We start from the raw sequence: 24,770 nt of genomic DNA on the forward strand, positions 1-24,770 counted from the left end.
GCATTAGTGCTTCACGGCAGAAATAGGCAGAGTGGTGGTCCCTACCCGCGCGGACTCACAAGAGGTCCATCAACGCGAAGTAACTTCTATTTACCAGTTTAAGCAAGCCTGATCCCCTAATTTAAGCATGGTCATCTACCTAAGGAAAACGCTGGATAGCTAGCCTCCCGATCGATTCGTCCTTACCAGGCTTTATGTAATAATCTACGAGAGGAGTAAGCTACTCTTTCGTAATAAGATGACGACATTCTACAAAACTCGATGTGCTCTTGGACGCTAACACGAGCAGTAGCCACTAGCACTAGCGACAAAAAAACAAAACAGGATACTTTATTCAATTTATTACAATACAGTTTTCGAATTTCGATCACTGGACGAGCACTAGTAGTTCTAAACCAACGACAACTCAAAACGTAGCGGTAAAGTTTTAATTTCAATTTCTAATACATTGTGTATCGAGTTGTACACCATACAAAGGTCATCGAGTGGGTAGACGAACGTGTCTCGGAAAACGACGATCCTCATATCAGTAATTACATGATTAATGTGATTATTGAGACTGTAATGTAATTGAGGTCGTGGCCCTATAATTACAAGTCTCAAGTTAAAATATTGTAAATCGATTATGCCAAGATTATCTTCAAATATTGGACAAGTCCGAGCAAATTCACTCCTGAAGGGTTCCAGGTGTAAGCTAAGCTCTTTGTACAAGAGACTATATAAATCCCGGAACTAATGTTGTTGATGTATGAGTTTTGTACAAAACGCACAATACCTACCAAAAAAAAACTTAATTGTTATAACCAAATTTGGCTGTATGGACTATGTTCCCTTTATCTTTAAACGAATAGAAGCAAAGTCAACTGATAGAGGTATATGGCAGGATATTAAATATTAAAACATGAAGTGTATAAATGGAGCAAATACAGATTTTTTTTGATAAATTCTTTTCTATTCAAAACGCAAATCAATTGGGTATTTATTGGTTGTTTGGTGGAGATTTGGGTTTCTCGTGGATGCATGAAAAAAATACACGAGATAGAATTCTTGGTTGTATAACAGCTACATACATTTTTTTTATGATTGCCTGCAGACGAGCATACGACCCACCTGATGGTGAGTGGTTACGGTCGCTCATAAACATCAGCAATACCAGGGGTAGAGGCAAGCCGCTGCCTACCCTTAAGTACTCTCCAGAAGCTATCTCATAGCGCTCGGGAAACACCGTGGAGGGGAGCTCACTCCAAAGCCGGATGGTACGTCGCAAAAAGATCGCTGGAAACGCACTGTGGATGAAGGCAGTGCTCCAGGTAGTTTGATAAACTTCACTCCGGTGCGGTGGCAGGCGGTGTGATGGTGAAAAAGAGATGATGATATCTGAAGATAAGTGAAGGAATAACATCGTGTAATAAAAATGAAACCCGCAAAATTATAATTTGCGTAATTACTGGTGGTAGGACCACTTGTGAGTCCGCGCGGGTGGGTACCATCACCCTGCCTATTTCTGCCGTGAAGCAGTAATGCGTTTCGGTTTGAAAGGTGGAGCAGCCGTTGTAACTATACTTGAGACTTTAGAACTTGTATCTCGGGGTGGGTGGCGCATTTACGTTGTGGATGTCTATGGGCTCCAATAACCACTAAACACCAGGGGGGCTGTGAGCTCGTCCAACCAACTAAGCAATAAAAAAAAAAACTCAAAAAAAATCTCAGAGCACTCCCCATGGAACATACGGTACAAAATACAGAGGGAACCGAAGCTCCTCCGCAGACCCAGAGGTTCCAAACGATCTCTGAGAATGGGATTAGATTAATTAAAACGTACAATTCAATGGCGACGTCTTTTCTATTTGAATTTTAAATGTATGTAGTTTTTATTGCTCCGATTATATTTGTCGTAAATTATGTTTCGACACGTATCGTATCTGAGATCATTTATTTTGTTAACGCTCGACTTTTAATTATTAAGACGGATAACTACCGTTTACGCAATACGTTATTTCTAATGTAACGTTTTAATTCCTTATTACTCATATGTAGTTTGTTCTTAACCTATATTCAAATTGCTCGTTACGTTCGGTCTAATTAACATTCTGTTCTATGTTTAATGAATTTTATGATTGGATAACATATCCGAAACAGTTTTAAATGTGGAAGTTTTTTTTTTTAAATCATTTTTAGACAAATTCAATTTTAAACAATATCTAGGACTTTATGTCAAATTTGAAGTTATTAAACGATAAAACATAAATTTTTCGACGACGACGACGACGACGGTCAAAGAAATATTAAAAACTCATGTTGCTGTATCAAAAACTCATGTAGAACTCTGGTGATCTAGATTCTACAAACTGTGTGAAAGCATTTTGTATTGCCACCTGGAAAGAAAACTTTTTATCACGTAGAAAATTATCCAAATCACGAAAAAAATTGTAATCCGTTGGAGCAAGGTCTGGCGAATACGGAGGGTGACGAATGGTTTCTAATTGCAGTTCCTGTAGAGTTAAAACGGTTTCTCGTGCTGTATGAGGTCGCATGTCTCGCGTTATCATGGAGCAATAATGGAAAAAATCGATTCATGTGTCGGGGCTGTTTCACTGCAAGCTTTGCTATTATTGTTCGGAGTTCGGCACAGTAGACATCTGCCGTTATTGCTTGACCAGATCGGAGAAAGCTATAGTGAATAACACAATGCTGAGACCACCAAACAGTTACCATTACCTTTTTATTGGTAAGCTTTGCTTTAGGACAAAGTTGCGGCGTTTGAATTGGGGTCAGCCATTGCATTTTTCGCTTACGGTTATCATAAAGAATCCACTTTTCATCACATGTCACAATTCGATCCAATATTCCTTCATTTCTATATCGATTCAACAAGCAAACACTAGTTTCAACACACGTTTCTTTCTGCAGATCAGCCAAATCATTAGGCACCCATTTTTCATATTTTTTTATTTTATTGATTTGACGCAAATGAGTCATTATTGTTGGTAAGGTAACTTTAAACCATGCCGCTAATTCCTGGGTAGTTTGGCTCCGATCGGCTTCCACCATCTCTTTCAATGAGTTATTCACATGCGTGGGCGGTTTTCCACGTGGTTCGTTCTTCAAATCAAAAGTTCCATCACGAATACGTTTAAACCAAAATCGCACGATGCGTTCATTAGCAGTCCCCTCTCCAAGCGCAACATTGATATTGCGAGCTGTTTCTGAACGTTAGTTCCGTGTCGGAACTCTTATTAAAAAATCACTCGAATTTTAGAAGTATCCATCTTTCTTGTCTAAGCGGAATAAAATAAACAACTGAAAGTCGATAGTCAAATGTATGCACATTTTTTAAAAGAAGAACCTCATAAGTAGCATTTGATAAATGTTTCACTCAAAAATCTCAAACCGTGTAGGTTATATGTCAATTCGAAGTACCTATTACAATAAAACGGCTATTTCATACTTTTATTACATTTAATTAATTTTATATATCAGAAAATAGTTCGAACATTCCTTATCATTCAACTATGAACTAAATGTCTTTGTCTTGCCGGCGTTACTAGCACCATATTTATATACTTTGAAAGGTTTTTAAGCTGGTTACACTAGCAATAGGCAATCGCGAAAATGTTGACAAAATTGATAACCATACTCATATAACCAAACATTATTCACCGAACATAATCCAACATTGTTTTCTCGATTTCCTAATATTTTGAGTTGCATCAGAAAATCTGAGCTACACTAATATAAACAATATAACAGTCTTTCTCCGATGTCTACCAAAACTACAAGTGCTTAATATTGTGTTATCTCCTGCTGATCCTACTTGTGAAGTAACGTCTTTTTTTTGTATCGCTATCTGGTGCATTTTTAAATTTGAATAGGTTAAAAAATAAAAATAAGCTAGCGTCAATTCGAATTAAGTAAGCTTGGACGCAATTCCCGTTACATTTTAAGTGCTAATTAATAATTATACAATCCAAAATTAAAAAAAATTGTGTTTAAAATAAAATAAATCTAAAAACCTACGTTATTTAAATTGAATTTTAAATATTATATTGTATAATCTCATTTCGTTGTGTGCCATCAATCAGAAAATACTGTCACATTAGCATAAAAACCTTGTAAAAAAACTCGGTTTTCGACATTAGCAATTCGAAAATGATTCGCCAGCGACAATATGTGCATTTTGTGCAAATATCACGATATCCGCAATAGGTTTTTTTCCACGGTCGATCGTCATATATCATTTATCAATTAAAGAGTAGAGAACTTTGACTATGACGCAATTTAAGAGGTATATCAATGTCGCATTATAATTAATGTGACATACAACTGTCATTATTTAAAGAAATAAATAAGAAAAACGTGTTCCTGTCGTGCATATTTTTGCGTAATTTTAACATCTTCTCCGCATAAGATTAAATCAACATCATTAAAATATAGTTTTTGTTACAGTTTTATTAATCAATTATTCGTAAAGTATAGTAGCTGACATACGTCATTGTTGGAAACAGCAACGCTATGTTGGATGTGTTTATCTATACTAATATTATAATCTATACTATCTATACTAATATTATAAAGAGGAAAGATTTGTTTGTTTGTTTGTATTGAATAGGCTCCGAAACTACTGAACCGATTTGAAAAATTCTTTCACTGTTTGGAAGCTACACTATTCCCGACTGACATAGGCTATAATCTTAATTGAAAAAAATTAAGGATCCTTACTAAAACTCCAATAATGTAACTAAAATATTCATTAGATCGCGTGCCCTGCGAAAACTATTGATGATATAATAAAATCATGTACTACGACTTTATAGAACACATTATTATTTACAAAAAGTGTCGCGACAGCATATGTCTAACTATTATAGTTATGCCGCAATAAGTGTTCTTTTATTTAAAAAATAAAACAACGTCTAACATCGTTGAAATATTTGTTATAGACCCGAGCGGAGCCGGAGCGGGCCGCTAGTCATTTATAATTTCATAGTCAGTTGTAAATATCATATCGGAAAATTGGTGGGTTTACGACGTAAGAATTTTTGGTGTGCAATAATTTGGGGTATGGCAGCGGGATCGCGTGCTCTCAGAAAATACGAATAGTGTGCGATCAAACTAAACCCAGTAATCCGAAACATTTTATATTTCCGCGATAGGCAACCCCGTAAACGCTTTGCGTTCGCGCGACTCATTTCACTAAATCCAATACATTTTTTATTCATGAAACGATTGACGTTTGTATGTTAATTCACAGCGTAGGCCCCCGACCGAAGGATGAAATATTGAATTATTGCCCCAAGTCGGGGATATATCGGCGGGGTCTGTTTGATATTAATCCGTTGGCCGCCCGGGCTCTGGCAGGAATTCAAATAAATCGGCTCTGTGACAAACAAGACGTATAAATCAATCAGGGCAAGGTGGCGTGCAACCTCTATTGCATTCGCCCCACGAACGTGCCATATCAAAAAGCTAAACTAATTTGTATCGACAAATTTATGGGCAAGCTTAAAACTAAGTTAATAACTCGCCAAGATTCGCTAACAGCTTTGATTTATTTCCTACCTTCAATTTCCAATTCACATTTCGGTAGCATCTGATAACTCTGCCGCGAAAGAAACCACGCGGACGCGTAATAGGTTCCCTTCGTTTAGTGAAATTCAACTTCAATATATAATTGCATTTTATGTTGCCATTAAGATGATAAACAATAATCGCAGTTATGTTCACGTGCATGAGCGTGTGATTTTATCACGCTTTATTAAATCAGTTATTGTAGAGTCACACTAACATAATATATGTTACCAATAAAATGTTTGCTTTGGACCTGACATATAACAAATAAAACGAATAAAACTTTTCCAGTTCCGAAGTCAATTTAGGCATATATCGTTTAAATAACCGATATCAAGGCCAGTTGTCATCCAGCCAGCAGTAACGGCTCCTACAATATTAAACCATTACGTTACGAATCGGGACACATCATTGCACTGAACAGTATACATTACTCGTCAGGTTTTATTTCGGTTGCCTCCGTGCAATAGACGCAGCAATGTATATAAATCAGGGAATAATGTGTTAAATGATAACAGAAATCACTGTGGAACTATTATCGGCCGACGTCACCCGTTGCCAAGACTGATAAGATACGAAGGAGTATTTATTTCGACTTAGTTGAAAGGTTGAAATCCAATATTTTATATCAACGCGAGACGTGTTTTATTACATTTCTTTTTTCTGTGATGGAAAATATTATCACAGTATACGATTTTAAAATGTTATTTTTGAAGTTATTTTAGCGTTTAACGAACACAACAAGATCGATTGATATTATTTGATTTGCTGCGTAAAACGAAATTCCAGAGTCAAGTTTAAAAGGATGCAGTCCTCAGTTCACACGATAAAAATAATGCACATTATGCTTTAGTAACGCTACACTTGGGATCGAGTTCGTGGAACGCAATCATTCTTACTACACAAACTATATCTCTTACACGTGTTGTTTTATTCATAACATACACATACATACGTATCCCATTCAGGCATATTCCGCATAATGTACGATAAAGTTAAGCTTACATTATATCTAATTGTAAACACGTGCATTTATTCCGCAAAATGTTTCATATGACGATACTCTGTTAATTTACATCGGGCTGGATGCTATTGCAAAGATATTGGATGAGACGTAACGATAAAAAGAAAAAACCATTAATTCTCCATCAGTAGTGCAATAAAATAAGATGATAGAATGATTTGTTTTAATGTTTTCCAAGAGAAAACCAGAGTTAAAGCATTAAGTAAATCACAGAATTTAGTTTAATATTGATACTATTAACAACTCTTACTCCTTTTATTATAAACATCATATATTTTATTTCGAGATTACAATTTTATTTTTATTGCTTAGATGGGTGAACGAGCTCACGACCTACCTGGTGTTAAGTGGTTACTGGAGCCCATAGACGGCTGCCCCACCCTTCATACCGAAACGCATTACCCCTTCACGGCAGAAATAAGCGGGGTGGTGGTACCTACCTACGTGCGGACTCACAAGAGGTCCTACCACCTGTAAAAAGACTTTTAGGTCGTTGTTAGTACCGATAGTACAATAGTATGTGTAATATGTAAAAATACTATTCAGCGCGCCTACTTTTGGTAGACAACGGCTTGGCTCTGCCCCCCGCATTGCCGACGTCCATGGGCGACAGTAACAACCATCAGGTGATCCGTATGCTCGTCTGCCTACAAGGGCAATAAAAAAAAGGAAACCTATAACCAGTATTCGCAAGCTGCTTGCTGTACCATACTTCTTCACACTACTACTATTTTAGTATCCACTACATATGAGGCCATCAGCGTAAAAGTGGCATAAGCTTACCATAGTTAGTATGGAGGCAATTAGGTTTAAATTTTCATGAATTTGAATTTGAGTAGGCAAAAAAACAATACGCCCAAAAATAATGTTTAAAAAGCTGTCTGTTATCTATGGTTGAACTATGGATAGGCCTATTTTGCATCGAAATTTATTATATTTTAAATAAATTCCAATATACGTCATATAAGCTTATTTTTTTTTGGGTTAGGCCACTTTTGCGCTGACGGCCTCATATATCTTACTCAGTTTTTAGCTTAGATACATATACGTATGAACAAAAAAACATCAGGAGGGATCATTGGGGTAACAAACAGATTTGTTTGCCTTTATATATTTATTGCGTAGATGGATGTACAAGCTCACGGCTTACCTCGTTTTAAGTGGTTATCGGAGACTATAGACATTGCAATGTGAATACCGTCTCTCTCTCTCATTTGAGAAATGAATCAAGGCTTCATTTAAGTTAAATAACGGCTATACCAGTCGTCTATTCACCCGTGCGGGCCTGCAATAAGCAAGGCACTACAACAAGTAATTGCATTTGATTTTTAATCATGATTTCATAGTAGAAGTCGTTTGTGAATATTCTAAAAACTAATTGTAAACATTTCATTTTAATGTTATAATTATTTCGTCGTTCTATTTGTAAACACGTTTAAATAAGATAATTAATATACATAAATCTGTATGAGTAAATCGGTATGGACACTTCGTTTAAAAATAACAATATTTTCCAATTAGACGTATTACGCATTAATGTTATCTAGGTAATTAAAATTCGAAAAATAAGATGATAAAATGATTCAGTTACATTGTAAGACGAAGTAAACAAGACGTCGATTCTAAGGAAATGTTAATGATAATGAAATGTAATTTTTGTCTTCGTCTGTGCTTTTATTTACGCAGTTTTTACTATGTACATATTATGTTAATCAGTTCTGCAGTCGCCATTACATGTGGCATTGTTAATGACATGGTCCAACAAAACGTGTAACGTCAATAATAATACTCTTAATAGTTGTTAACATGAGACAATTATTTTGATTGTTAGTTTTTTATGTGTCATTCGACATCAAATTCAATATTGGTAAATACGTAACAATTTGTTTTAAAAACGTTTAACAAAACAAATTCTAATTTAAATTTTTTTTATTGCCCTTGTAGGCAGACGAGCATATGGCCCACCTGATGGTGAGTGGTTACCGTCGCCCATGGACTTCAGCAATGCTAGGGGCAGAGCCAGGCCGCTGCCTACCGCTTAATACTCTCCACAAGCCTCGTTTGAAGAAGGTGTCATAGCGCTCGGGAAGCACAATAACAATAGCAACAAATTCATAAAATGAAAATTAATATAGTATTAATAATTGCATTAAACTTATGAAGCGAGCTTTTTGTTTTGTCTGGCCGCGTAATAACCGAAGTAGGTACGTGACATAAGAAAATGTTTATTAATTTTATATTCATAAATTAGACATCAAAACACTGACTCATTGAACACGGTGAAATCATTAGTATTACATGTTTATTATGTAAAACTAATAGTTAATCAGTTTATATAGGCTTAGATGGGTAGCGAACTTAGAGTTTATTTGAAGCTGGTTACAAGAAGTGTGACACTCTCTCTCTTTTCACGAGCTATTGAACTAGCGCGGGGCATAAGTAAATGGCGACTCAGAAAATTTTTGGTCATGATCCTCATCAGTGAAAGAATGACTAAGAAGAAGAAGATGAACTACAAGATAAAATTTAATTAAAATACAGGCTTTGTATTTTTAAACTTATTATTTTTAGAGATAGTGTTTACAATCGCTCATGGATTTCATTAATGGTCAGGATACAGCTAAACGCCGCTGACGCTGACGAGCCCTTCCAGAACACTAGAATCTGGTGCTATAGCTACTTTCTCGAAAATCCTTTCGTAATGGTAGAGTATTTTCTATTCATTTTCATTTCATTTTCATTTTCGTATTCATTTTCTTTGATTTTCGCGAAATTAAGCCATAACCTTAGTTTTAAGTAGACAATGGTAGCATTTTTTCTCAAGTAGAGAGGGAATCCGGGGTGCGATTTTATTACATACATGAAATCAAAAGTTGTCACGTTTAAATAGCTCCTTCTGCGATAAGCACAGAAAGAAGAAGAAGCAACAAGGAGGGGGGTAGTAGTTTCGCGGCTAAAGATATTTTTGCGGCAATATCAAACACATGAGGAAACATAAACTTTCCATGTTATTAATTTAGATCTGTGATCGTTTGCGTACAGTGATATGAGACATTATCGGTTTTGTAACGATATGAATACATAAACCAGTGTCTTAGGACCGTTTTGACTAATTTATCTTTGTTTCTAATCTATTTTTTTCGTTCCTTTTTTCCCTACCTAATCGTTGATAGGGGCTATTCCAACTTCGCGCATACCGGTGGGTGAACTTAAGGGCTCAACCTGAGAGAATTGTTAACACTAGCCCTAGCAAGAGCAGTGCTTTGCTGAATCTACTACCGGATGGAAACCCCGATTCATTGAGATGATCCGGCGAGAAACTCAGTAGTTTAGTATAAATAATCTAGATATTCTTATAAAATGTACCTTATATTATATTACGTAGATATTCGTAACAGTTACGTGCAGAAATGCGTCTAATTTATTGAAATTTCGTTGATTTTAGCAGATACAATGAAAATACACATTTATCCGCGCGTAGTATGAATGAGCGTCATATGGTTTTGTTATGGGCCTCTCACATACCGCTGTGCAAATATAACATTCAGAGTTATCTAAGTACATTTGCAAGATGGCGACCGTGTAAATCAATGTAACCTCAATTACATATTAAGAAAGGTCTCTATTGGAAGTTTCCGCTTAATTTGCATGAGCTAGGCACGATTATAGGCTTGAATATGCATTCAACGATTGCAAATAATTGCATTTTGTATTTGGCATCATGCATTTTTATATATCGGTAACATTACTGGTGACCTTTCTAAGACCTGTTGTGAGTCCGCACGAGTAGGTACCACCGCCCTGCCTATTTCTGCCGTGAAGCAGTAATGCGTTTCGGTTTGAAGGGTGGGGCAGTCGTTGTAACTATACTAAGACCTTAGAACTCATATCGCAAGGTGGGTAGCGGAATTTACGTTGTTGATGTCTATGGGTTCCAGTAACCACTTAACATCAGTTGGGCTGTGAATTCGTCGACCCATCAATACAATAAATAAAAAAACATTTACAATGGCGCTGTAAATTTCATGATCTTACCCTTGTCAGCGATTTTGTGTGTGTTTTCTCTAAAATTACCACCCCAATAATTTATAAGCACTATATAATTAATCGCTTACCATGATAGAATATCTAATATTATTATTTATAACGTAGATAATTTCATTACATAAATAACCAAATATTTGATCGGAATTTTGTTGACTGATTTAAAAAGTAGTCACCAAAACCTGTTCAATAATTTCGCGAGTAGGTATATGCATATCTTGTTCAAGGTGAAGTCCCGACTGTCCATATCATAGTTTTTAATTGTGTACATTTTACGCACTGTAAGGATGTTAAACTCCGATCGTCTTCAAAAGGACTCGCGAAATATTTCGCGGAGTTGTCCTAACGGTTTTCGTAACGGTAGTGGTCATTTGCTATTCATCTGAACCCGCCGCGACATCGATACGGCGAATACGAATTTTCATTCCAAAACCCACGTATGAACGAATCTATTCTCATATCCGGCTCCACGAATAGATTTGTAGGTAGTCAGATTGCACCTAATTATTACTTCAGTCAATAGCTTCTACCCGAAAAGCAATCAATCTATATAAAACATTCGAAACTATCAGGTGTATTGAAGACGATGTGGAACATTCACGGCATGCGTTATCTTCTTCTATATAATATATAAAGATGAATTGCTGTTCGTTGGTCTCGTTAAAACTCGAGAACGGCTGAACTGATTTGGCTAATTTTGTTCTTAAATTATTCGTGGAAGTCCAGAGAAGGTTTAAAAGTTAGATAAATATGAAAATTCTCGGAATTAAATAAAAATAACAATTTTGTTTTTCCTTATGACACGATTCCTATATGAATTATATTATGATTCCTATATTCCTATATTATGATATGATTCCTATATGAACACGATATTAATAGTACTCTTCATTCAATAATATCTTGGCTTGATAAAAATAATTTAATAATTAATTTAGAATAAAACAAAATTTATGCAATGTTATCAAAGAAATAAATATATAAATTTGACCATTTATAATAATAACAATCATATATATGAAACAGAAAATGTAGATTTCCTCGGTGTAAAAATTGACAACAAATTAGATTGGAAATCTCATACAGACGGACTGTGTAAACGTGTCAGCTCCTCGGTCTATGCACTCTTTAAATTATCCTCCATTTTAAACACAGACGCCTTACTAACTGCATATCGTGGTGTAGTTGAATCCTGTCTTAGATATGGAATAATTTTCTGGGGAAACTCAACGCAAAAAGATCAAGTTTTTAAGGCACAAAAAAGGTGTTTAAGGTCTATGTTTGGATTGGCAATAGCCGACAGCTGCAAGCCATATTTTGCAAAGCATAAAATTTTTACCCTTCCTTGTCTATATATATACGAAGTTGCATCTTTTGTTAAAACTTGTCCCAATAGATTCACTAAGATGTCTAATGTGGCAAACAGAAATCGACGCGACGATAAGCTATGTTTTCCAAGAACCAAAACTACATTAAAGAATAATAGTATACTAGGTATGAGCGTTAGGATATTTAATAAACTACCGAAGAAATTAAGAGACTTAGATGATTTTAATTTAAAAAAAAACCTAAAAGGTAATCTTATTAGTGAAAATTATTATCACATAAATGATTTTCTTAGGGATGAAATTGAAAATAAATGGATTTTTAATTATTAGTTGAATTATGGATGAATGAATGGTAAATTATATAATATTATAACTATGCACTGAACTAAAATTCGCATGTCAAATAATGACAAAGCATACACGCTGCTTTTGATTTATGTAATAACTCAGTAATAACTCATTTGATTTGTCCTCCGTCGGACGGATTCCTTTTGTTTGTTTTAAGTTTATTTTATACAAAAGCTTAGGTCTTTTATTTATCGATTGAGGCACTACGAAGTCTGCTGGCTCAGCTAGTTAGTTAATAATAATTGTACCGTTTAAATAAGTTTCTTATTAAATTTATTTTATACTTCCTCTGCCTATTCTCAAACCAAGCGAAAGTGTTTGACGACAGAAGGTTGTCATTATGAAGATCAGGTTGGTCGTGACTTCTTTAGCAAGATCATGACTTGCATTTCTAATCTCCTACGGTCGCATTATGAATTTGAAAAGAACGTTATTCGCTGACCACCCTGAAGTTTTAAAAAGTATTGTTTTTTTATTGCGTTGTTGATGGACTTCACCAATGCCAGGGGCAAAACTAAACCGCTGCATACCGCTGGAGATTCTTCTCAAGCCTCGTCGGTAGAAAGACGGAAACGTGGTGGTAGCGTCCAGAAAAGGCTCGACGAGCGAATTAACCCCCAGACACAGCCCACTGAGTTTTTCGCCGGACCTTCTCAGTGGGTCGCGCTTCCGATCCGGTGGTAGATTCTGCGAAGCACTGCTCCTGCTAGGGTCGGTGTTAGCAACTCTCCGGTTTGAGCCCCGTGAGCTCACCTACACACGTTAGGGTGAAGCTGAAATAGCCTCTCAAGGCTATCAGCATAGGTAGGAAAAAAAAAGGCAACATCACAACCTTCAGATATTATAACTGCGACAGGTAATGTAAATCAAACAGTCAAAGTACGAGTAGCGAAATCTACTTGAAGGAAAGGAATGGTGTTATGCAATATGTCTATTACATAAATTTTATTAAACGCGTTGTACTTGTTTCGCTTTCATTGATTTCTTTAATGTCTACTTTCATTTCAATGTTATATATAACGAAATTTATTTATTTTTATCGATTAAATTAAGTTACTTGGTAAACTAGTCTTGTGAATAGTAACTAGTGAGTGTTGTCGGCATTAAAAGTTTGATGATTTTTGGTTAATATTTATGGTGTTGTTTTGAAATTTTTTTCTCTCAAAAGCGTTTATTTGCAAAATAACATTGGAACGGTGATGTATTATAACAAATGTCATATTCTAATTAAATTCTTTGTTTAATTTTACTATCCATCGCTTTAGCTTTTGGGCGTAAATACTTTTGTCTTGTTTGATTTATATCTCAAAATAAAATGCGAACCTTTTAAATATAATAATACGTAATCCATTTAAACAAAATATCTTTTGCATTACTGAATAGAAAACTACTTTAGTTGAACTGAATTTAGTGAAAATATGTCAGTAATTTACAATTCATTCACCTTAGCGAGTGTCACGCTGTATGTCTCTTTCACTCGCGTTCGTTAGTTGCGTGCAAGACTGTGACGCATAGCTTAAACAATTTGCTAATTAAATGTGCTCACTATGACGCCTGTTTATGATTATGATTTTCGACTTTATTGCGCACGAGTTAATTGTTGTAATAGCTTGAACGCGCGTGCCGCTTGAATGGGCATTGTATATGCAAACATTAATCAATGCCATGGGTACGACCGCGAAGGTCACCAACTTTGTAGAATTCTACGCGAATTTTCAACTGATTAACAATCTCAATGGCCAATTTCTGAAAATTACTGTAATGAAATTTAATAGATATCAAGAAGATACATGTATAAGACGGATGTAGATTCTCAGAACATTTTTAGTGGATCGAAGGCGTGTCGACATCATGTGACTCCGACATTATATGGCCCGGGATTTACGCATACAGAGGTATCCATCGCTTTGTCAGTCCTATCATTTTTCGTGTGTAGCGTTTGCCTAAGCGCAATGGATTGGATAAACAACGATTAGTTACGTAACAAAATCATCAAGTGACCGAGTAATAGTGTTTTTATTATCATTTATTATATCGGTCGTGTCATACCCGATTGAGATAAGGTAGTGCTACTGCGTAGTTCGACAAAAATACGTATCGTTTCTACGAAACACAGTTCACGGACGTAAAAGCGATGTTAGGAAAATACAGGAAATATTGAATATATTGACAGAATGGCTTTACCATTCTTATGAAAACGTTTGCGATAGACACTAGCGAAAGGTGATAAAGTACTTTTTGGCGGGATTGTGAAGAGTCATTTTGCTTGTCAATTAAGCCATTTTTCACGTGTAATTCTAAAGTAATAGCGGATCATTTTAGTTATAGTCAACCAGGCAGATTCGGTATCAGTTTACTGAAACTGCAAAAGATCATTTTACTGCTATTTTACATTAATAATTTTTGAAGATTATTGGCTGGTTGAATCTCAAATTGAACATTGGCCTTCCAATAGTCATAAAGCAAAGAAATGTACAGTTCAGTCAGTAGTAGAAAAGAGTGAGCTTGTACTTCGGTATAGCTTGGATGGGGGGACGAGCTCACGGCCAACCTGGTCTTAAGTGGTTACTGGAGCCCATAGACATCAACAACGTAAATGGGGCCGATCACTTTGAGACGTTTCTTCTAAGTCAGTTTAATGGGTGTTCCTATCCTCAATCTGAAACGCATTACTGCTTCCGGGCAGAAATAAGCGGGGTGGTGGTTACTACCCGTGTTGACTCGCAAAACCAGTAAAAGCCCACATAGTCTAATTTTAATCTCGATCTATCAGTGTCTGACGACTTTGCAAAAAGACAATTTTTACAAGAAGAAAGGAACTAAACATTGATTTTCCTGTAATATACTTCCCAATTTTAGATATTCAAATCTAGTTAAAGAGATTGATATTCTCTTCGAATCTCACACGAAGAAATAATTCAAGATTATTCAGTTTATTTATTCGAAGTATTCGTAAAGATCTTTTTAATCCCCTCTCTCTCTCTCTCTCTCTCTCTCTCTAAAGATCAGTTCGGAAACAGTAGAATGTTTATTTTATTTTATAACGATACGTTTTTTTTTTTAATTGGCGTCGAAACACGGATACGCTGATGGCGTGATCTCAAACAGTATGGATGTTTCACATTAAAATTTATTACGGGTGAGTTATTGTTGATATTTTCGGTGGTAACATACGAAATAATTACATACCTTTATTAAATAAATAGATTATGCTTCTCTGAAAATGTCCAGTGACCTTGTTTAACTGACCTTTAGTTTAAGATGGTACGCTGGCAACAGTTACAATCCAATTACAAACGCCATTAAAATAAAAGTAGATTACAATCTGATAAATAAAGACGGTACATTTGTAATTCTCACCAGCAATTTTGTTAGCGTCACGCTTAGGAATAATTCTTTTTACGATGGACCAAAGCCAATGATGATTCATTCAAAGGAATGCCCTTAAAATATTTTCCGAACGATTTTCAATGATTCCGATGAAAATAAACACATACATACGGCTTACAGAAATTTGCAAAGTAACAATAAATATTAGTACCTATGGGTATTTCATTTATTTCTTTTTATTGCATGGGTGAAGTGGGTACTGGAATCCATAGACCTGCAGTGTGAATGCCGTATTCGACCTTGTTGTGTAAGACCTAAGTCTCAATTTTATAGTGCGACGGCCTTCCGACTCTTGGAACAGGAATGCATAAGGACTTCGCGGCAGAAATAATCAGAACAGTGGAACCTAGTCGTGCGAAGTTACAATACGTCACGTTATCATCAGTAATTACGAAAATTAAATTTTGCGTCGGCTTTTAATTTTTATTACACGATTTTAATCCTTCATCATGAACTTGTGATAAAAATGTTTCAATTCCATTATGGCTATTAACTGGCATCCAATATGGTTTTTGTAAGGTTATTTTTGAAGTAACTTTAAAACTTGAATTACTGTCATAAAGAACCGTTAATGTCATAACTGAAAGAACATTTTCGTGCAATATAAATTTCTAAGTTAAGTAAAATAATGAAGAAACATTGATGTATTAATGAAAATGTCTGTGGTAATATCTACCTTAAAACTTGTTCTTTTAAACAACTTGGTTCCTAGTTAACCAATATCTCTAATCACTCTACTCAAAACAGTTCTCAGCCAAAGCTGAATATAATTTCCATAATATTACAGTTTAAATACCTATATATTGGCTTGTTAGTGTCCGCTAAATCAAGGACGACCAATAAAGTATATGTGTTAACTTAAAAATATCGTTTGATCAAAGTGAAAAAGCCGAAATGTCAACAGTGTTAAATATTTGTGGTAAATAGTGTGAAATCCAAATTGATATTACGACGAATAAAACCTTCTGTGGACGCGAAACTGTCGCGCAGTCGATGCGTCCGAAATTGGAAAATGAAAACAGATTACACAAGATTAAAACGTAAACATGTAATTAATTACGTCCGCAATCATATAGATATGTTGACGCACGCACACAAAAATTAAGGCAAATTCTCATTGACAAATAAAAGAAATGCTTACCTTCCATCCTGCGGATGAATTGTTATCCCCTTTGTCTTTGAAATATGGCACATTCTGGACCATCCACTCGTATATCTGCGACAGTGTGAGCCTGTTGTCCTGTGCCGAGGTGATGGCTTGCGTTATGAGATCTGCGTACGAAAGATTGCCCCAGGCGTTGCGACGCGATGAATTTTTCTTCGCTGGTATTGGTGGGGCTCCTGCATTTAGAAACTTAATTAGAATTGAGAGTTATGTGTGTGAATTGAGAGAGAAAAACTTAATTATATATTATAACACAAGGATCGCAAAAATGTCGCAATATCCCAAAAGTTTAGAACGACTTTCTTTATATATGTACATTAAGTTAGTCGGCTTCTTAAATTCAGTACTGAGCTTGGGTTACATTTCAAGTTTTAAAATTGAACGATAATCATCCTTAATGTTTTGATCAGTTTTTATCTGATTATCAATTTAAAAAAAAAAACTATGAGTATCAATCGCAAAATTAAATTTAAAACTTCGAAACAAAGCAACAAACCAAAGTCAAGGAAATCGAAGTTCAATGAACTTTTGTACTCACTAGGTACGATTACTACATACACTTACATAGTACATGCACACATGTACGTGATTAAAATATTGCAAACGCGATTACTGAAGCGAATCTTTTTTGTGTGTGAACGATGCGTTGCAGAATAGTAATACCCCCATACAATCCTAATTGCGAATCTACAACTATTTTATTGCAATAAATAGCAATTTAATAGCTAGAAAATAAAATACAAAAATACACAAATAAGGAAAAAATAAATCAAAATAGTTTTTAAGAAGAAAAAAAAACCAGTAACACATTAAACTAAATGAATAAAACAGTTATTTTTGTTCATTTTCAAATGTTTCGAATTGTTTATACTGGGGATACTAATGAAATAACTATTAATTTACTTGTGTAATTTTGCTTATTTTATTATTTTTATCTTATTTTCTTATATTATTTTGTTAATCCCATTGATAATTTCAGTCACTTCATTTTCTTTTAAAATTTAGGACACATACAAAAAAGCAGGAGATGTCTTAATTTGGGCGACGTAGAGGCTTATAAAATGCGCGTGCAGACTTTTCCACATAGCATTCATTGGTTACGTAGTAAATGTATTGTTTATTTATAATTTTTGTACGGTCTCCGTGGCCGAGTTACATCCGTTACAGAAAGCGGTCAGACTGGAATGTGGTTAAGGGTAGATCGGAAGCTGATGTGTTATGTGGGTCTCGTTTGAATTATATTATTGGTATTGGGTAATGATATTCATAAATGTTTTGAATGTTTCGAATACTACATAATGGGCGGTCACGGAAGATTTTTCCATCACTCTAGTCGAATTAAATAAAGTACTTAATGAAAATGAAATAATGTTTGTGATTGTCTATACGATTCGTGCAGTAATCATGATTGCGTTTCTCTAGTTAGTTGTACACTAACTTTAAAAAACTTCGGCCTTATTAGAAGAATAAATTATAATTAATGCAGATTATACCAGTATTCTTTTAAATAGTAAAAAGTACAATTTCAAGTATTATAATATAATTTAAGTACTTAACAGTTGGCTATGGTAGACGACGTAATGGCCAATTTAGAACAAATAGCGTAGAAAATTGGCTGATATAGAATTAACCAGGCAATACCTGGTTGGATATGTATTTACTTGAAATACTAGTGTGGTATTAAGCAAATTTAACACAATGGGAAAGTTTTTTAGAGACTGATTTTTTTGGTTTGATTTCTTTTTAATGTACGATCTGATTTTAATTTTATATGTGAATGTTTAATTAAGCCACAAAGGGCAACATAAACATTTCGTCACTAGGTAAATGTACGAGGGCAAAATATTGTTAATAATTATGTACTTCACTGAAACCTCAGATTTATTTCGCACTATTTAATGTATACAGAATGCATTGGTCATATATATGTATGTGGAGATATCAATTTTTCCTTGTGTATTTAGTTCTACGCTTCTAACTTTGTTGTTTATAGTGCTCCAATTGTCACGGACGTTAATTCGATGTCGTGTGTCAGAATTAAATTAAATTTATACGAATATATATCCAAAAGGAAAATTATTAAAATCTGAACTACTTGTTGGGTTTATTATACTCCGCGTACCGATTAAAACTGGAATAGCTATCTATCTATACAGCTTCTAAAAGTTATTTTATGTAAACATAGCCTCCGGCAAATTTGTCTGGTCAGCCTATTTTAATATCGAACCAACCTCATTTTAGAAAATAAACGTAAGAATATATCGTTGGCATTATGAAAAAATGTACCCAAGAACTGTTTTTGTTACAGTATAAATTTTAATAATTTATTTTCGTTTTTTCTCAGAAATTCATTTAAATAAGAACTCACAAACACAACTATGTACCTAGTTGTTTAATGTGATTGAGATTCAATTATTCGTGAAGTGTTTTTCTGTTAGTCGAAAAAAAAAAAGATAATTAAGTAACTAAACTAATAGAAAACGTACATTTTTTGTATCGATTCTAAATAATTATGTGTATTGGTTCTTGGTTTATTCACTATAAGACCCATTTTGATTTTTCGTTATATCTTAACGATGTTAATTTAAAAAATAAAATAGTATTTTAGACATTTAACCATACATTTCACAAATAATTTTTTACTCTGGTCACATCACACATTTAATAAATTTCAGTGAAAATCACTGAAGTAGGAAACCTATGGAAATGAAATGTCAACAAAAAATTCGTGCCACTGTGACGTCATCTGGCCACAAAACATGGCGGTTTTAGTGCTGCCCAGAAGATTTGAATGTTAGAAAGGTTTTATCGATAAACGTTCTTGGCTCATTTTATTTTAAATATTGTTGAGTGAATGTATTTGTAGAATTTATACTTTAATAGGAAGTAAGTATATTGTTATGTGCAAAGATGATGTGATTTAGATATTATGTGAAATCTAAGACGAGAACTTATCAAGGGACCGCCTGATAAATAAAAACACCTACAGAACATTTATTCGTTAATAAAATTACAAACGTCATTCCTTGTGACTTCCTCTCTAAAATCACTTTATTTATTTATTTAATAAGTTGCACCAACAAAGTGATCATCAATACAAAACATTGACAAATTGACAAAAGTTCATGGCAGATGTCACCTCAATTATAGGTGACATCTAAATAAATTAATAAATATTTAACGAATTTACAATAGTGTTTTACTCGCTGCGGAATAAAACTATTTTATTTAAATAGTTCCGAAGAGATTTTGTCGGTAGCCTTTTTCCTGAAATATCTAAACAGAATGTCTAAATATGTTTTGATGACATATTTTAAAGAGGTATTTATGATTAGTGTCATGATCAATAGATTCCGACCGAAAAATGGTGTCCGATTTTTCGTATGAGGGCTCCATAATGAATTTAAATATATATAGATAATAGTTTTGGGGCATCGACTTTCTTGAGATCCTATAAAATATGTTTTAATTATTATTTTTGTATGTTTTAAGCATGATAAAATAAGAAATTTTATATAAGCAATCATATTAAATCGATATCAAAGTCAATAAATAATGTACAACCCAAAACAGACGGCCGAACTGACGTGACAATGACATTTGGCGCGCTAAACATGGCGGATTTTCGGCCTCATTAGACGGAGACGGAGACATTTACGTATATTCATGTTTCATTTTATGTACGCACTGAAATACTGTTATATTGTTTTCCTGCGAGTTAAAGTGCTGAGTAAGAACGAGATAGATATATGTTTATGTATGTGCCTTCAAAATGGGTGCTATTTATATAAGCAATTGTACGTATAGAACAATATGTCGTGTCCCTACTATATAGGTCTATGGTGAAAATGCATTGGAGTTGAATGACTTTTGGCAATTTTTGTTCACGTCATTGTATTTTCATCCTGTTAGCACTTCAAAACCTATTTCAAAGATCTGACATGCACAATGTTTACGAAGAAAAAGAATTACGTTGCCGTAAATGTTCTCAGGTTTGTACAGATTAATAGATGGAGAAATAATTTATAGAACAACCATCAGAAACAACACGAGAACATGTTTTCAAAAGAATATGAATTCTAAGAAGAGAATGTTTACAGGAAGGTTTGCTACGAAAAGTAAGCTTTCAGTGGGTAGTCATATAAAAGAAAAACTGTAGAAACTTAAGCTTTATTCGTTGTTACAAAAAATTTATTTTGTATTATTTCCTCGTATTTTTTTATTAGAATTGGGCGCTTTTTTCATGTAGCAAATATAGGTCGCAGTTTTTTTTTCGTATTTAATAATATATTAATATTTCTTTATCGTATACAAGTTTATGTAATAATGTATGATTATTGATGGGTCATACAAATAAGTCGAGGGAACTAGTTACTTGCGTTGACCCAAATAATCAAGCGATTCGCGACCATATCGTTTCATTGGCGGTATGATAGATATTTACCAGATAGATTCTGGTTGGAATTCTTCTTAGAGCCGGCTTCGTCTACCTGCTCGACGTAGTTGTCTGGCCTTGGAAGCGGCCACGTGTTGGATCGCGCGCGCGTCTGTGGCTCGAAGCCAACCTCAGCCAGTTCACCTAATGGTTCCAACTCTGCCATTGTTCCCTCTAGTTCTGACAGCCCCGTCTGAGATGACCAAGGGCTCTGGTAACCGCCGCCTCCCTGAATTGACATTTCGCCGACTCTCTACAACAGTGGAAAATTTTCGATAGGTGTACCGGTTCGAGCGCTCACAGGCGCGTGCCGATATCGGCCGTTAGCATCTTAACGCAATCACTTTTCTGATTTTGTAAGCGATTTCTTTCTATTTCCAGAATCGTCGGACACAGGCCGCGATCCGCAGAGGTTATCTATCTTCTCCTTATCGGCTCTGTTATTCGAAGCCAATAACATGTGGCGTCTCACTAACGTTCATTAACAGCGTTGTACGCAGAGAGTATCGGCCGTCGGACCGTTCCCGAGAGGCGATTTTCGCTAAATATAAGCGCGGACGAGGCGGGGGCGGGGCGCACACCACGTGAGTGACTACGCGCCGATTTTCCAATTCATCACTGGTGGGCTAGAGGCGCGATAACCTTGTAACGTGGCTCAAATCGGCCCGAAACTCTGAATATCGTATCGCCCACGATCGCCACTAGCATCAATAGTCTCGAAGATTGTCGCTGCGCAAATTCGGCTGTCCTTCAGAGTTATAATAACACTGAAACTTTTCCGCACTGATAAGAGCTATCACTGGGTTCTTAAGGCAGTTCAGACGTTGCGTACGCAGTCCTGATACACTTTAAGAATATTAATACACATAAAAGTTAGTCAACAAAAATCCACGCGGTCGGCGACGGTATCAACTGCGTAATAAGCTTTAGTACAGTGCGAGCGACGCGGGAAAACGTCCTCGGCCGCGAACGGTCGCACGTACACTGAACTAAACCGCGACGCGAGGAACGCCGCTCGTGCAAATTCCACTCAGCGGGCGCCGTGCTGGCCGCGGAGAGGCGGAGGGCGGCGGAGGGCGCTACTGCTGATAGAGAGAAGTGGCGTCGTGTGACCGCACTCATAAACGCTTCACTCGCCTTCTATCCATTCTAAACGTGTCGGCGAACATTATTGTCTTATCACATCGTGTACAGACCCCTTATGGATGACCTTGTTCTCCACGCGTGTAATGCACTGACCAATGTGGAACGTATGTAATTTGTGATACCATCATCGCGGAACGCCGCGCTGCGAGTTACGACGCATATATTGTACATTCCGTTCTACATTCGAACTCTTAAAACCTGACTACGTTTTCCGATAGATCCAACTGCGGGATGTGAAGTCAAATTATAATGAAACGTAAAATCACTTAACTGAAAATTAACTGATATTTTTTTCATTTTCCCATGCATTTACCCACATGCCTATATATTATTTATCATGTATGATTTTGACTGTGCTTGTATTTGAAACTGTAGATTTTAACCACGTATTAGTACTTATAACTTATTTTTTCTTCAGCCGGTAAGATTAACTTTTTTATTATCATTCTAGTCACACAGATACACCTCATGGTAAGTGGTCACCATCATGGACAACAACAATGCTAGGGGCCCAGGCAAGTATCTGCTAATGCTACTTCTTCTTCGTCGCTTTCTTCATTACTGAAGGTCGTGTTCCTGAAACTTGACCGTGACCTGTCTCGTGAGCTGTTTCCATCTCGTCCGGTTCTCAGCTTCTCGAATGGTGGTTGCGACTGGCAGCCCAGTTAGGGCGGTTATTTGATCACACCGACAACTAGGTAATCGGCCGTGGGGTCTCTTTCCTTCTATTTTGCCCGTCACAATCACTTTGTCCAAGTTATTTGACTGTCGGCGGGCAATATGACCGAAGTAGCTGAAGATCCTCTGGTAACAGATTGTTGAGAGCTTGACTCGGATGCGAAGCTGATCCAGGATAGATTTATTTGTCCTCTTGGCCGTCCACGGAATTCGGAGCATTCGTACTACAATACTACAACTACTACAGTACTACAATTAAAATATACAATATAGCCTATAGTCCTACATTTAAAACGTTACAAAAATTTTAAAACGCCATAAACCGTGCAAGGACCATCCTAAAAGATTTCATTAGGGCTCAAAATCCGTGAGCGAATCAGGAAGGACCCGTGCACAGAATAAGTGCGGATACTGAGCAGCTAATAAATATATCACTGACACGCGGACTACCAGGTGTAAATGTGGTATAGTTAATTGATTGCGCCGGTGAGTGCGGGCCCGACAATTAAACTGTTCAAATGGACATTACAGAAGATTAACTGGGCCCACATGTTGAGTTCCTCGAGGGGCTGCCATGACCCCGTCCTTAATTTGGTAGGTCGTAATTGTAATTCGGTAATTTTAGGTACCTAACTTACCTTTAATACGAGTTGTTTTTAGTAAACTAGGTGAAGTGTAACAAAAATTAATATCTATTATTAGTGACATATCTGTATACGGCATACCCGGTACAACGACATACTCAAACGCAATTTATATTTTCCGGCTTCGCTTATTGGACTGAGCTGAAATAGTTATTCTTAACATTTCTGATAAGGTATTGTACTATTTAATTTGTGGTTATTAGGGGTTAAAGTATAAAATTGCCGATTTGTACTGAAAAATTGAAATTGGTTTTTTTCTTCTTCATTTAACACATTTATTTCATCAAAATATCTACCATTATTATCTATACATTGCTGCCATCTAACAGGAAGGTCATATTTTATGCCTTTACGATATAACTCTGGTGATCTAGATTCTACAAATTGTGTGAAAGCATTTTGTACTGCCTCCTGGGAAGAAAACATTTTATCGCGTAGAAAATTGTCCAAATCACGTAAAATATGGTAGTCCGTTGGAGCAAGGTCTGGCGAATACGGAGGGTGACGAATGGTTTCTAATTGCAGTTCCTGTAGAGTTAAAACGGTATCTCGTGCTGTATGAGGTCTCGTGTTATCATGGAGCAATAAGGGTGAAGACCGATTCATGAGTTGGGGCTGTTTCACTGCAAGTTTTCCTATTATTGTTCGGAGTTCGGCACATTAGACATCTGCAGATCAGATTGGAGAAAGCTATAGTGAATAACACCATGCTTAGACCACCAAACAGTTACCGTTACCTTTTTATTGGTAAGCTTTGCTTTAGGACACTGCTGCGGCGTTTGACTTGGGGTCAGCCTTTGCATTTCTCGCTTACGCTAATCGTTCAGAATCCAATTTTCATCACATGTCACAATTCGATCCAATATTCCCTCATTTCTGTATCGACTCAACAAGGCAACACAAGTTTCAACCACGTTTCTTTCTGCAGATATGTCAAATCATGAGGCACCCATTTTTCATATTTTTTTATTTTATTGATTTGACGCAAATGAGTCAATAT

The 24,770-nt window shown here is 35.8% G+C and overlaps 2 protein-coding genes across 2 annotated transcripts in view; one reads left to right on the forward strand and one right to left on the reverse strand.

Annotated features, from left to right (window-relative positions):
* Positions 1–24,770, forward strand: part of DnaJ-21 (dnaJ homolog subfamily C member 8-like) — a 302,329-nt gene that overhangs the window by 128,304 nt on the left and 149,255 nt on the right. The window lies entirely within an intron of this gene.
* LOC100529235 (fkhr) lies at positions 16,415–21,543 on the reverse strand. The gene is made up of 3 exons (NM_001202535.1): positions 21,312–21,543; positions 16,844–17,043; positions 16,415–16,462 (listed from the first exon to the last, which is right to left on the reverse strand). The coding sequence occupies exons 1-3, from the start codon at positions 21,541–21,543 to the stop codon at positions 16,415–16,417; spliced, it is 480 nt and encodes a 159-aa protein (NP_001189464.1).

This window comes from Bombyx mori, chromosome 9, assembly GCF_030269925.1.
Source record: "Bombyx mori chromosome 9, ASM3026992v2".
NCBI classification, from domain to species: domain Eukaryota; kingdom Metazoa; phylum Arthropoda; class Insecta; order Lepidoptera; family Bombycidae; genus Bombyx; species Bombyx mori.

Excerpts from the sequence above, each read along its gene's own strand:
- LOC100529235 (NM_001202535.1), bottom strand. The coding sequence starts at position 21,543 with ATGTCAATTCAGGGAGGCGGCGGTTACCAGAGCCCTTGGTCATCTCAG. Across the intron at positions 17,044-21,311 it reads TTCCAACCAGAATCTATCTG|GAGCCCCACCAATACCAGCG; the intron begins GTAAATATCTAT and ends TTCTAAATGCAG. Across the intron at positions 16,463-16,843 it reads ATTCATCCGCAGGATGGAAG|CTTTGGCTGAGAACTGTTTT; the intron begins GTAAGCATTTCT and ends AATTATATTCAG.